The sequence below is a fragment of the Lactuca virosa genome, chromosome 4 (genome assembly GCF_052849685.1).
Source record: "Lactuca virosa cultivar CGN04683 chromosome 4, Lactuca_virosa_CGN04683_v6, whole genome shotgun sequence".
NCBI lineage: Eukaryota > Viridiplantae > Streptophyta > Magnoliopsida > Asterales > Asteraceae > Lactuca > Lactuca virosa.
In genome coordinates, this window is record NC_136429.1 from 283,321,812 (window position 1) to 283,336,564 (window position 14,753).

The 14,753-nt window shown below is 39.4% G+C and overlaps 1 protein-coding gene across 2 annotated transcripts in view; it reads right to left on the bottom strand.

The window, feature by feature from the left end:
- LOC145108340 (cysteine-rich receptor-like protein kinase 15) overlaps positions 1 to 12,752 on the bottom strand; it is a 46,112-nt gene extending 33,360 nt beyond the window's left edge. For both annotated transcript variants that reach the window (XM_079045357.1, XM_079045356.1), the window contains exon 1: positions 11,754 to 12,752. In XM_079045357.1, the coding sequence (XP_078901483.1) occupies positions 11,754 to 12,729 (976 nt within the window). In that variant the 5' untranslated portion in view covers positions 12,730 to 12,752. The remainder of the gene's footprint in view (positions 1 to 11,753) is intronic.
- Positions 12,753 to 14,753: the final 2,001 nt, after the last annotated feature.

Genomic DNA, 14,753 nt, shown 5'->3' on the forward strand with positions numbered 1-14,753 from the left:
TTTTTCCTTCCACCCTCTTCGTTCTTCCGTCGCTTATTCGCACTCATTGCCGCCGCCGCTCCAGCAACTGTCCCATTCTGTTGTCGTTGTCTGACCGCCGCACGCCACCAGGTGGGTGGCTGTGTTCGTATGTCGCAAGTGTGGACGTGTGTGCTGCTATTTCTAGTTTGTGCATGGCGTGTGTGTGTATTTGCTTGGCCGGACATCGAAATGAAACCCACCACTGTCAGATGGTGGCTGTCATCTCCGACCACCGCCTTCCACCACGAAGGTGGATATGGTTGTGTTTGTGTACTGTCATTTCATGTTTGTGAGGTGTGTGTGTGGGGGTTCTTTGGCTGGAAAACATGGGAAACCACCATGACAACACACCATGGTGGTTGTCACCTTGATGACGCCTTCTGCCGCCATCAACCACCATGTTAGGTGGCTGTGTGCGTGAACTCTTATATGTATGGGTGTTTTCTGCATTGCTTGATGTATTGGAAGATTGTGGTCGAATTTTAACTCGAAAACCACCACCACTTCCGTGAACCACCGACCGAGGTGGCAGTGGGTGGTGCCCGACCTATTAAAACTCTAATTAACCTAAAAACCTAACCTTGGACCTAGTTGGCATGTGTTTGGGTTGGAAACCCTAATATGGTTTAGAAAACCCTAATCTTGGAAACTTTAGTTTGGGACTCGTCAGGACCCGCGTTAAAGTTGTTAATTAAACTTTAAATAATACTTAATAATGCCCCTACAATTAACTTAATGAAACATTGGACTTGATGGATTAAGTCCTTAAGGGGTTAAGTGTGGAACACTAACCCTAATTATCATTTTATGTGGAAACCCTAGAATCGGGAAGCTCTATTTTGGACAATGATCAGGCGCGTATTTGGACTATTGATTGGATTATTATTATACCTGAGAATGACTAAGTCAAACCTTAATCAGTCCAACCCTTATGGGATTAAGTCCTTAATGGGTTAAGTGCTCTTACTTAACCCTAATCGTCATTTTATCTGAAACCCTAACCGTCATTTCATGTGAGGTGGTCATTGTTGCAAGTGACTATGACCTGTGATCGGGTATTGACTAAAGTATCTTCCTGTAGGTAATTGGTTGTGATTTGAAGTTGGTGGAGCTCTTCTTTGCAATAGTGGTTATTTACACGCATATCAAGGGTGCTAGATGTTTGCATGACTGGCCCATGGTTTGTTATGCAGGGTGCTAGATGTTTGCATGACTTTTGCATGTGTATTTGCTTGTATGCTTACTGGGCGGGGATCGATGGTTATTCTGTATGCTAGTATCTTGTTATGTGTATATGATTTGTATGTGGGTGGGGCCCGTTATGCAAGTTTGGGTGGGGCCCGATGATTGTACGGTATGCTATTATCTTTGTGATTTTCGCATGTGTTTGTATATTTATATGATTATATGTTTATATGTTTAGTGGTTGGGGCCTGTTATATGAGTTTGGGCGTGGCCCATTATACTCAGTGGGTGGGGCCCATTATATGAGTTTGGGCGAGGCCCGTTATACGCAGTGGGCGGGGCCCGTTATATTCAGTGGGCGGGGCCCGTTATATTCAGTGGGCGGGGATTGTTATATGAGTTTCGGCGGGGCCCGTTATACTCAGTGGGCGGGGCTCGTTATATTCAGTGGGCGAGGCCCGTTATATGAGTTTGGGCGGAGCCCATTATACTCAGTGGATGGGGCCCGTTATAATCTGTGGGGGGGGGGGGTTATATGAGTTTGGGCGAGGCCCGCTATACTCAGTGGGCGGGGCCCGTTATATGTATGATATGTATGGTATGTGGTATTTTAGGGAACTCACTAAGCTTTATGCTTACCCATTTGTTTATTGTTTCAGATATCATTGGTGTCTATGGGAAGGCGGAGGAGAGACTGTACACACGCATCAGCAACGTTGAGGATTCCACGTTCTCTTTAAAACTTTGATTTTAAATAAATGTAATTTTGAATAAACAGTTTTCTTATTAATAGATTTTATAAATTGGTAAGTTTTATCTCAATAAAAATGAAAAATTTTGGTTGTGAAAACAGGACGTTACTAGTTGGTATCAAAGCCCTGGATTGAGTGAATTGGAGGAACTCTTGTGTGAATCCAGTCTCAAACTAGGATCCGAGAGTTTTTGCAAAATGTTTTTGGAAAAGAAATTATAAAAATAAGTTGGTTTAAGGACATGGGCTCAACCTCTTGTCATGTTCTTGTTTGATTGTTGGCTTGAGATCGGGAACGTGGGCCTTGACTTAACTTTGAATTTAAAGACTATGCGGTGTGTACAGTCAACCAGAGCCCGAACATGGGAGTGGTTCCCAAAATACCCATACTTGTTATGTTTGCTGAGTTTTGATTTTTGCTGATATATGAATTGTTAGAAAAGCATGCTAGTGGATAAGGTTCTTTTAGAAGTTGTTGGATAGTGATGCCTGATTTCTGTGATACCTTCTGATTTAGGGAGTTTCTTATCTGATATATATGCTTTTGATTGTGTTTTAGCTACGTTTATGTTGATTAGTTGTATATGGTCGCGATTGAATATCCCTAGAATGATTGACTTGGCGTTATTTCATGTTCCTTGTTTGGTTGTGGATTTAGGGCAGAGTTGATTATTCGACAGTCTATCTGACCCTGTATTGTGTACAAAAAGTATGCACAAAAGCAACCGGTGGTGCAGGAGTGAGGGTAATCTAAGGAAGAGTGCCTAGAAAGTTAGTTGTAGCTCGCAAGAGAAGTGGGTGTTAGCACGCATTGGAGTGGCTCAGTGCAATGACTTAGGACCTTGGAATGAATTCTGAATCAACTACGGATAGGTATGGAAGGTAGGATGGGCCTATACTACTGAAAGCACAGAATCCGTATGAGATTCTGGAGGAATATTTTAGGCTGCTAAGGAACTAATAGGAGTAGGATCTGGTGTGTTGAGCACTATATTGTGATGTCTGATCTTTCCTTGGTGTATTTTCAAGTATGGCGACTATTGGAGGTTCAGGATCAGGAGCCAAAGTTGGTGGCCAAGATGGGCCAGGGTTGACTGAGGACCAGGTCAGGGAGTTCATTTGTGAGGAGGTTGTTTCTTTTGTCTAGGGGCAGATACCAGATCTGGTTGGTCCTGTCAAGGCCGCTTTGATGGAGTACTTCGATGACCGATATGCTACACTTTATGAAGTTGTTGTTGCTGCAGCCACCACATCTGTTGCTGCCATTGGGGCTCGAAGAGAGAGAGAGAGAGAGATTTCTAGTATCGGGACTTCGATCGTACGAAACCCCCAGAGTTTGATGGGGTCTCGAACCCGATTGTGGCGATGAGTGGTTGTCTGACGTGGAGGGTTGTTTCTTCATGTGTTCTTGTCCGGATGACCAGAAGGTCAAGTGCGCCTTGAACCTTCTCAGGCAAGGGATTGTTGGAGACTGGTGACTAGTTCTTATACTCTTGAGCAGAGGGACGCGATGACTTGGGATCAGTTCTTGGAGATGTTTCGTGCAAGGTATGTTCCCTTGGTAGAGAGGGAGAGACTGGCCCAGGAGTACATTGATCTGAGACAAACGACCGAGTCAGTGACGAAGATCACCAAGATGTACACTGAGAGGCCTTTGCCTATTTGTGAGTTCGCTGCTTTAGAGTAGGCTCAGATGACTCGGTACTTGAGTATGCTCAAGATAGATATTCAACAGTTCGTGTCCACCCGAACCTATGGTTCTCTTGTTGAGCTTCAAGATGCCGCAAGGAGGCGAGAGATTGAGATAAAGACCCAGGTAAGGGAGCAATGTCAGACTCTGGATCAGTCACAGTCTACAACGAAGCGGTTCAAGTCCGCCGACCACAATTTAGGATCAGTTGGAGGGAGGCGCAGACCTTTTGTGTGCCATAGGTGTGGCGAGGAGGGCCAATTTGGTAGAGATTGTAGGTGGAGTACGCGAGTTTGATTCCATTGCGGTCAGGATGGCCATATCAGAGCTCAGTGTCCTTTTCTCAGAGAAGTGTTGGATCCTACACCCTTATCTTGGCAGCTACCCAATGGTCGTCAGGGGACCGCCGGGGTCTCGAGGACCGAGATTTGAGTTGGTAGTTCTTTTATTTAGAAATTATGGTAGTATTGGCATTCGTTTGTAACTTCCGTCTATGTTTCAAGTTCAGTTGTAATCTTGGATGATCAGTTAAATGGAATTATCTTATTTAGCTTTGTTTCAATTGATCACTTGTTATGTATGAATGTTGTAAGGATTCAGATCCTAATGTGTATCAGGATGTCAGTGGTGGAGTTCAAGTTGGTCTGGGTATCTAGGGATTTAGAAGTTGTTAGACCCTACCATATATCAAGTGGGGGAGAGTGGAAGCACGCAGTAGGAAGACCTTGTGTCAAGGTGCGGTTCTCAGTCGGATCTCTCTAAGTTCCAAATTTCTGCGCTAATGTTCATATTATGGTTTCGCGGCAAGATCATCGTCAGTTATTGGACTTTCCCTTCGATTCGTATTAGTCTTGGTTGTGATGGCATCTGTAGGGCGCTTGTGCTTAGAACCTGAGGTGTTAGGAGCTCAGGCTGAGGGGTTTGCTTGTCTGTTATCGCCTGATTGGGGGTGAGTTTGAGTGTTAATTATGGATAACTTATCCGGGTTGTTGAAGCCGAGCAGGAGTGTAATCAGTTAGTTTTCATTGTGGTAGTGCCCTTTTGTGCGGGGTTGCATGCCGACGTTTGGCCATGAAGCTCTGGAACCGATTAATTCCGTGGATTTTCGTTCATCTTGGTTGCTTGGGGGGGGGGTACATCTTGAAGTAGCAACGAGAGCTGATTTCAAGGACGAAATCTAATTTAAGTGGGGGAGAATTGTAACATTCCGTTTAAAATAAGTAAATACATAAAATAAATTAAATAAATAAATAATAAATAAATAACTAAAATAAATGAATAATAAACCCTAAAACTCCGAGATGTATTTTTATATTTTATTTTAGCCCTAAATCTGTAATAATTTACCAGTGCAAGCCATAAGGAATTAAATGTAATAAATTCTGGAAACCGGGGGTTAAAGTGTAACTTTTGGACTTATATTGAAAAGAATTTTGGAAGCAGGGGCTATAAGGTAAATATTGGACTTGAATTGAAAAAGATTGGGGAAGGAGGGACTAAAAGTGGAATGTAGCATAACAATTGGTGTTGGAGATGGGTTAAGACCCGTTACCCCTTTGGCCTTCATGGAGATGCATCAAACCCTAACCCTAACATCATCAGCCGCCACCCTTATACCCCCTCACCTCCAGCCGCCGCCACCTCCGCTGTCTAAGCCGGAAACCACCAGGTCGAGCGCCGTCGTCGTTGTTTCCGTTGTTGCTGAGGACAAAGACCGATGTTGGATGTCGTTTCAGTCGGGAGATCAGAAAAGCAAGTCGTGGCTGCCGCCTCTGCTGTCAACGAAGGCGAAGAACGTGACTGTGGCCGCCGTTGTCCCCTCCGGTAACAGCGCAAACCGTTTTTCCTTCCACCCTCTTTGTTCTTTCGTCGCTTCTTCGCACTCATTGCCGATGCCTCTCCAGCGGCTGTCCCATTTTGTTGTCGTCCTCCGACCGTCGCACGCCACCAGGTGGGTGGCTGTGTTCGCATTTCGCAAGTGTGGGCATGTGTGTTGCTGTTGCAAGTTTGTGCATGTCGTATGTTTGTATTTGCTTAACCGGACATCGAAAGGAAACCCACCACCGTGAGATGGTGGCTGTCATCTCCGACCACTTCCTGCCACCGCGAAGGTGGCTATGGGTGTGTTTGTGTAGTGCCATTTGTGTTTATGATGTGTGTGTGTGTGTTTGTGGGTTTTTTGGCAGGAAAACGTGGGAAACCACCATGGTAGCGAACCATGGTGGCTGTCACCTTGCTGCCGCCATCAACCATCGTGTTAGGTGGCTGGGTGTGTGAACTCTTATGTGTATAGGTGTTTTCTGCATTGGTTGATGTATTGGAAGCTTGTGGTCAGATTTTAACTCGAAAACCACCACCACCGCCGTGAACCACTGTCGACCACCACCGCCTGAGGTGGCAGTGGGTGTTGCCCGACCTATTAAAACTCTAATTAACCTAAAAATCTAACCTTGGACCTAGTTGGCATGTCTTAGGGTTGGAAACTCTAATTAGGGTTTAGAAAACCCTAATCTTGGAAACTTTGGTTTGGGACTTGTCGAGACCCGCGTTAAAGTTGTTAATTAAACTTTAAATAATACTTAATAATGCCCCTACAATTAACTTAATACAACATTGAACTTAATGGATTAAGTCCTTAAGGGGTTAAGCGTGGAACACTAACCCTAGTTATCATTTTATGTGGAAACCCTAGAATCAGGGAGCTCTATTTTGGACAATGATCAGGTACGTATTTGGACTATTGATTAGATTATTATTATACTTGAGAATGACTAAGTCAAACCTTAATCAGTCCTACCGTTAGGTGATTAAGTCCTTAATGGGTTAAGTGCTCTTACTTTAACCTATTCGTCATTTTATCTGAAACCCTAACTGTTATTTCATGTGAGGTGATCATTGTTGCAAGTGACTATGACCTGTGATCATGTATTGACTCAAGTATCTTCGTGTAGGTGATTGGAAGTGAGTTGAAGCTGGTAGAGTTCTTTGTTGCTACAGTGGTTATCTATGTGTATATCGAGTTGAGTTTCGCCTCACTGTACCCATGGGTCGAAGGCACCAATCCCGACCCACTCGTTTTGATTATCTGCTAGTGGAAGGATGTCCTAGGGACTGTATATAGTCATGTAGGATAGACTGAGGACTTTTGATCTAAGCTCTCTTACTGTTCCTTGTTTGGTTGTGGTTCTTGAGTAGGATCACATGTCCGGGTAACTATCTCACCTCTGAGTATATTCGGCCATGCATTCCTTGGATTGTTGATATATAGTATGCTGCTATGCTATAATGATCTGGTAGATCTATGTTCTGTTATCGAGTATGCTGCTATGCTGTAGTGACCTATTAAATTTGTGTTCTGGTATTGAGTATTCAACTTTGCTGTAATAACCTGTAGAACCGTATGTTATATGTGTTTAGCGGGTCGAAGGCACCAATGCCAGCCCATGGTTTATTATGTAGGGTGCTAGATGTTTGCATGAATCTTGCATGTGTATGTGCTTGTATGCTTACTGGGCGGGGCCCGATGGTTATTTTGTATGCTAGTATGTTGTTATGCGTATATGATTTGTATGTGGGCAGGGCCCATTATGCGAGTTTGGGCGGGGCCCGTTATACTCAGTGGGCGGGGACCGATGATTGGACGGTATGCTATTATCTTTGTGATTTTCGCATGTGTTTGTATGTTTATATGATTATACGTTTACATGTTTAGTGGGCGGGGTCCGTTATATGAGTTTGGGCAGGGCCCGTTATATTCAGTGGGCGGGGCCCGTTATTTGAGTTTGGGTGGGGTCCGTTATATTCAGTGGGCGGGACCCATTATATGAGTTTGGGTGGGGCCCGTTATACTCAGTGCCGGGGCCCGTTATAATCAGTGGGTGGGGCCCGTTATATGAGTTTGGGCGAGGCCCATTATACTCAGTGGGCGGGGCTCGTTATATGTATGATATGTATGGTATGTGGTATTTTGGGAAACTCACTAAGCTTTATGTTTACTCATTTGTTTATTGTTTTAGGTATCATAGGTGTCTACGGGAAGGCGAAGGCGAGACTGTACACACGCATCAGGAGCATTGAGGATTCCACGTTCTCTTTAAAAATTTTATTTTAAATAAATGTTATTTGGAATGAACGGTTTTCTTAATAACAGATTTTATAAATTGGTAAGTTTTATCTTAATAAAAATGAAAATATTTGGTTATGAAAACGCACGTTATAGGTTGTTTGTTGGCAGTTGTGGGGTTACGAGTGGTCTCTTGAGTTTATTTGTGGATGCCTTAAATTCGAGGTGGTCGGAGGGAGCTTATGGAATTTATTGGTGTTGTTTTAAGAGATTCTAACTGAGACGGATTTCGAGGACGAAATCTAGTTTATGTGGGGGATAGTTGTAACATCCAATTTCGAGATGTTCTTATTTTGAGATTCTGGACCGTAATTCGATCATGTAAAGACTTTGGGCTTCAAGGGAATAAAGCTTAGACCTTATAGGATGTTGATAATATTGGTTTTTTGATCCTAGCCTCGATTTGTGTTTTGGAGCAAAACAGTAAAATGGGAAAAGTGATGTTTCAGAATTCTTGCATGAATTAATAATTTTAGTTTGGTATGTTTTAAGTCAACAATAATTAGTTAGAATTGTGCGGCTTGTCAATACCATCACGTGGATTTGGGAAAACGAGTTCTCTACGGCGTGGAGAGGAGTTTTCCATAGCGCGGAGAGCTGCAGCCCAAGCCCATTAAAGTAGAGTTTGGCTCGTATTTATGGGCTTCAACCCCTTGTTTTAGGTCCTTTTGCAGCCTCCATTTCACCTAGAACACCTCTTTTTATCAAACCCTAGCCTCCATTCATAGATTTGAGCTCTACTCTTTACTCTCTCCACTTTTGGATGCTTTTGGTGGTGTTTTGATGAAACATGAAGATCAAGAAAATTCTTTTGGTTTCAAGGAATGTTGTTTCAAGTTTGGATCCATCAAAGACACTATATTTATGGACTATTCTGAGTATAAAGTTCCAATCTTGCTCTTTAGTTCTTTAGATCTTGTTATTTGGAGTTTTTTACTTTTGGTCCATTTTGTGGGTGATCTTGGAGTTGAGTGGACTCCAACATCTTTTGATCAGTTTGGAATGCTTCTTTGACCTCATGGACTAGGAAAGTTATGATTGTTTGTCTTCCCTTTTATTCGTGCATGTTATCTAGGTCTGTTAGGTCATTTTGGTATATTAAAGTTTAGATCTTGAAAGTTTGTGACATTACTATGGATAAAGTTGGAAACTTTATCCATCTAAACATCTTGTTGAGTCAGATCTAAAAGTGTGAGACTTGGACTTAATGGATTAAGTTGAGAAATATGCATTATTGCTCCCCTTGAGACATAAAGTCTATATCTTGGTGGTTTGGACCATCCTAATAGATAAAGTTGGAAACTTTATCAATTTTGAAGCTATGAGGAACTATATCCAATGATATGGGCTTTAATCCTTATGGATTAAGCTCTTATTGAAGAAACGCTTTTCAAATTGAAACCAGGGTGTGGCCAAGGAAGGCCCACGATGTGGTGGCGGGACTTATCGCATTTATATTGTTGGAACGTACCCACGGTGTGGCAATATACTCGCCACAGCGTGGCGACGAGTTTCTTCATGACTGTTTTGCTTGGATTCTGCCACAACGTGGTAGCAAATTTCGATCAAGACCGAATTGAGTGGCCACATCATGGTTATGGGTTGGCTAGGACGTGGAGGACAACTAGAGTTGACTTTGATCGTTGACTTTTTGACCTATTTGACTTTTGGTCAAACTTGGGTAGAATTGAGTATTTGACTAAGGACTGATCTTGGTTTGGCTTTAGGAAGCTTGAGTTGGCTGTTTTGTTGCTGAGGTAGTGTGAGCTTTTGGTGAGTAGTTCAGGTGAGTCTTCTCACTATAATGTATATGATACTAGTTGTCTTTATGATACTTGCATGAAAGACCATGGGAGTAGCCCATGGAAATTGTATGAACAATTATGAGGTAGCCCATGTCACTTGGATGTACGACTATGGGGTAAGGTAGCTTATGGATCACCATAAAATTTTTATTTCTACGTTATATTCTTCTCTTAGTTTTCTTTCGCTCTCTTTCTTAGACTATATATATATATATATATATATATATATATATATATATATATATATATATATATATATATATATATAGCAATGGTGAGCTGGAATAGAAATTATTTCCTAGGTTAGTGGTGTGGCAATGAAGATATAGCGAAGCTGAGATTACGGTGACGTAGAATTATTTTTGAATATCAATAATAATAATAATAATAATAATAATAATAATAATAATAATAATAAACAACGAATATGAATAAGATTTTTCTGTTTTGGTTAGCTAAAGAAACAAACTTAGACAATGGCCTAGTTCGTTTGATTTATGTTTGCTTGTTAATATTTATTTATAGTTTATGTTTGTTCATTTACGTTTATTTATGTTTGTTCACGTTCATTTATGTTGTGGGTAATTTTTCTATGTTTTTCTAGTAACATCTATTTAAAGATTTGTTTATATATGTTCAGACTGATTTGGATTTTTGGTTCATGTATCTACGTAGGGATGAGCAAAAATCAAACCAGAAACCATAAAACTGACACCGACCAAACCAAAATCGAAAAACATACAAAACTGACAGAATGAGTTTAAATTTTTATAAAAACCGATGTTAGCGGTTCAGTTCGATTTTATATTATAAACTCAATCAATAAAACCGAACCAGCCCATAAGTTTAAAAACCAACCAAAAACCGACCCACAGAACCGATCCATCATATATATTATTTAATATTTATTATATATATATATATATATATATATATATATATATATATATATATATATATATATATATATATATATATATACTTTACTAGGTGTGAGACTCATGTATTACATGAGTTTATTTAAAAGAAAAACTAAATACAAAATTCTAATTTGAGAAGTTTGAATTTATAAGAAAAGTGAAAAAATATTGAATTATAAAAATTAAAGTGTTTTTTACTTTTAAATTTAAACAAATAATTAAAATAAATAGATAAAGAAAATTAATGAATCTTTAATTTAGTAATTTTGAAATTAGAAGGAAAATTCATTAATTAAATTGATATGCATTTATTATTGCATTTAAATACTATATAGAATTTAATAAAATGAAAAAACTATAAAATAACATGTGGAATAAAAATTAATTTAAAATAACCACAAAATTACATGTGGCAAAATAAATAAGAATGTTAGATGTGACAAAAAGATCTTTATTTATTAGAGAGGATGTTTAAGAAACGAAACTATGCTATTATGTTTGATTTGTGTTATGTTCGGAAACAAAATTGAAATTATTTGGGTACTCTAACCATTTTTACCCTTGCATAGTTTTCTTAGTATATTTAAATTAGGTATGATACAATTTATAACAACGTACTTTTTGTGGGTTTGAACCGAAAAGACCCAAAAAACCAGAAAACTGTGAACCCACAAAACCCACAGTTTCAAACCGAAATCCCATAAATCCAAAACCCAAACCGAAAACCCAAGCTCATATGAGTTTTAAAACCGAAAAACCGAGTTTTTAGGGTTTGGTTTGGCTTAAGCCAAAACCAATCCAAACCGATCTATGCTTATCCTTATATCTATATGATTATTAATTTGGATGCTATGTTCATTTATATTCTTTTGTCTAGATTGTTTATGTTGGTTCATTTATAATATTGTTTAACATCTTTAGGAACATAAATGACCACAAATAGTGTAATTTACATTTTCATTTATTTTGTTAACTTATATACTAACGACCATTAAAAAGCGAATTCGATACGGTAGTCGTCTTCTTTGCTCGTTCGCAGTGGAAAGGCCATTCTATGTGTTTACACAAGACATAAGTACGTATTTTTACTAGTTCTTCTACTTTTAGTCAAAGTCTACTGCTGACTTAAGCCTACAGTTGTATCGCAAGTTTTGTGTCAAATATTTTTACAGATATGTTAGAAGAAGACTTCAATTAATTATTGTAGTTGGTATCAGAAAAATCTGGACATTAACGGTGGTAAGGATACATATGTTACCTGGTGGTGGTTGAAACGACGGAGACCCCAGTGATGGTGAGGGTATAACCAGAGTACTCATGTTAAAAAACCTATATGTCTCGTACCTAAAATTACACGTAGGTAGAAGACCTCTTCCTTTACTGCTCCCAGTATAGTACTCACTCGCAAACGTATTGATTGAATTATCCAAGCAAGCAGTGCACTGCGCTTCTGATAAGTATGGAGTACACTGAACAAGCCCATAAATCGTTGAGACATCTGGCCCACTCGTGTTCCCAGCAGCAAACTTCAGTAGCGGACCTCCGGCAGCCGCATCAGCTGTCAGCCGTTTCAACAATGGCCCCGGAGACCCATTGAAACGGGATTGATCCGTTGCATTTAGTATGTTCCACTCAAATGATGGATTCTTATTTGTTCGAGGGTTTCCCAAAATATACTCCTTGGAGTATTGCAACAAACAGATGTCGTAAAATATCACTGCAGCTTCGCTATACTCTTCGCAGTTTTCTCGCAACTTAACAATAGAGTCATTCACACAACTCTGGCACAAATCGGACTCGACGTCCCCCCGGCAAAGGGCGATGGAGTAGACTCTGTCGTTTCCTTGGCCGGCGGAGAAGTTGAAGAAACCAAATCCAGAGTTGGTGTTGAGGAGGCCGGAGAAGGTGTTGTCGAGATTTCTTTGGTACGTACTATTTCTGGTATCATTAGCTAGGCTTTCACACTGACTGGTAATGAAATTAGCTTCCGCTAGGATGATGGTATTGTTTAAATACATGAAGATAACTGAGAACCATAAGAGGAGTATTCGGGCGAGCATGAACATGGATTCTTGGGGAGGAGAAAGTGGCGATATGGAATTTGAAAAGTTTATTGAAATGTATGTATTGACTTGCCTATTTATTAGAGAAATATATGTATTGACTGTTAAAAGACGCGATAAATCTCTGTTCCACTCGTTTCCTGTTGGACTTGAAGATTTTTCATTTTCCATATACCATGGTTTCTTAAAGAGTTTCTTTTCTACAAGCGGGTTTGTTTGGGTAAAAGTTTGCAAATATACAGTTTAAGAAATATGGTAAATTACATAAAAATCGTTATGTTTTTAATTTTTTGTTATTTCTATCATTGTTTTTTTTTTCAATAAAGATATTATTTTTCTAATTTGTTTGAATCTTGATCACTTAACCGATTGATTGTACTCTTTATGACATGATACATCTTGATGATATAGTATAAGAAATTCTATACAATCTTGAAATTGATTTGTGTATCCCTTTGTGATTGAAATATTGTTTGTATACCCCAAACTTATATGACCAAGATAAATATAATAGAACTATACTAATATTGTATGTCAAAAAGTTGAAAAAGCTAAAATATACGTTTGTCAAATTTGGCTGCATCATTAAAATAATGAAATTATGAATTTGACTTTGAACTTTGCAAAGTTATCCCTTTCATTTTTTTTTCAATCTTTCTAGAATCACAATCATTCATTATCATAGTAGAACTCCTTTACACCTATAGGTTATATATATATATATATATATATATATATATATATATATATATATATATATATATATATATATATATATATAAAAAGTCGTGGCTATAAAGCCTTTTTTTTTTTTTTGTTTTTGGTATCTAATTGCCAGCTTCGTTTTTGTTGTTAGCGGGTACATTGAAGCCGATTAGCTTTAGTGCTCTTCTACGGTTGCAACCTATGTCCGTTTTTTGTACAACTATCTTCGGTCTTCCAATTTGGGGGTTATCACAGTCCGATTCCTTTTTTTCCTTCTTTGTCTTTTCGATTTCTTAGGTATGTTTTTACCCTTTTCCTTTTGGCGGTTGCTTACCTGTTTTTGTTTACGATTATATTCTGCTATACGTGTTTTGTATTCTTTTGTTTGTTGTTATTTCCTTAAGTTTGTTTCTTTCTTTCTAGCGTCGTTTGTTCTTTCCCCTTTTGTACATAGTGTTGCCTTTTACGTTAATATCTTCTAAGAAACAGTGAACCTCTGTTGCGTCGACATTAGGTAGCTCAAGGAGGATTTCAAGACCCATGTTATACTCATTGTTGTCGATCGGGTGATGTTCTTTCGTATCCTATTACTCTACCGTATGTGTTGTCTCGGTGTGTTGAAGACGATAGTTGTATGCGCAATGTCAGAGCATATATTCCATGTTTTTATATGACGTCTTTTGGTGCAAAGGTAGATGAAGGAATTAATATTGTCGTGCTCCATATGTCTTCAAGGTATGTGGTCAGATTTCCCATTGGATTGGGTCTCTTTGTCCTCAGGATGATGGTCCCCCGTGTTTTTACAGTTATATATGTGTGATATTGAGAATGAGGTTGTAAATCGGATTCGTTCTTTTCGTGAAGACAACAACGTGGTGCAGTTTGCGGATATTGTTGCTTCCCTAAGTGACATATTAACTGCAAACAACGAATACATGCGTACTTTTAGGGAAACAAAAGAAATTACCCAGTCTATGAGTTTGGATTCATACACAGTTCGTCTATTTAACACTGTTCCTATAGGAGATATGGGCCCCCGGCTGCAGGTATTTTGGGTTGCATCGTTTTTGGAGATGATGTTGGTGGTGTCGTCTATGGTGTTGTCATATACTCAAAGGGAGGATTACCTCGGCATGTATGTAAATTACATCCAATTTCCAATATTTAAGCAGTTAACAAAGTCATTGCAGGTCTTGGCTCTACTCTACAAGCTGAAAAGGAAGCACTTTCTCGTGTGCGTTCTGATCTTCGCGTTGACAATACTGAGCTTAATACTTCCATTCTTACAAAGATTGAGATGCTTCAGACAGATCTTGTTGCAGAAAATAAAATAATGGATAAATTGGTTGAGAAGACTGAAAAGGCCAAAACTTTTTCCGTGAAGCTCCATTATAGGAACAAGCGTGTGGATGACTTGGAGTCTGAGAAAAAAATCATTAAGAGTTGTTTCTCAGAAATCAATAAGTACCTGCACCGTCTTGTGGAGACTC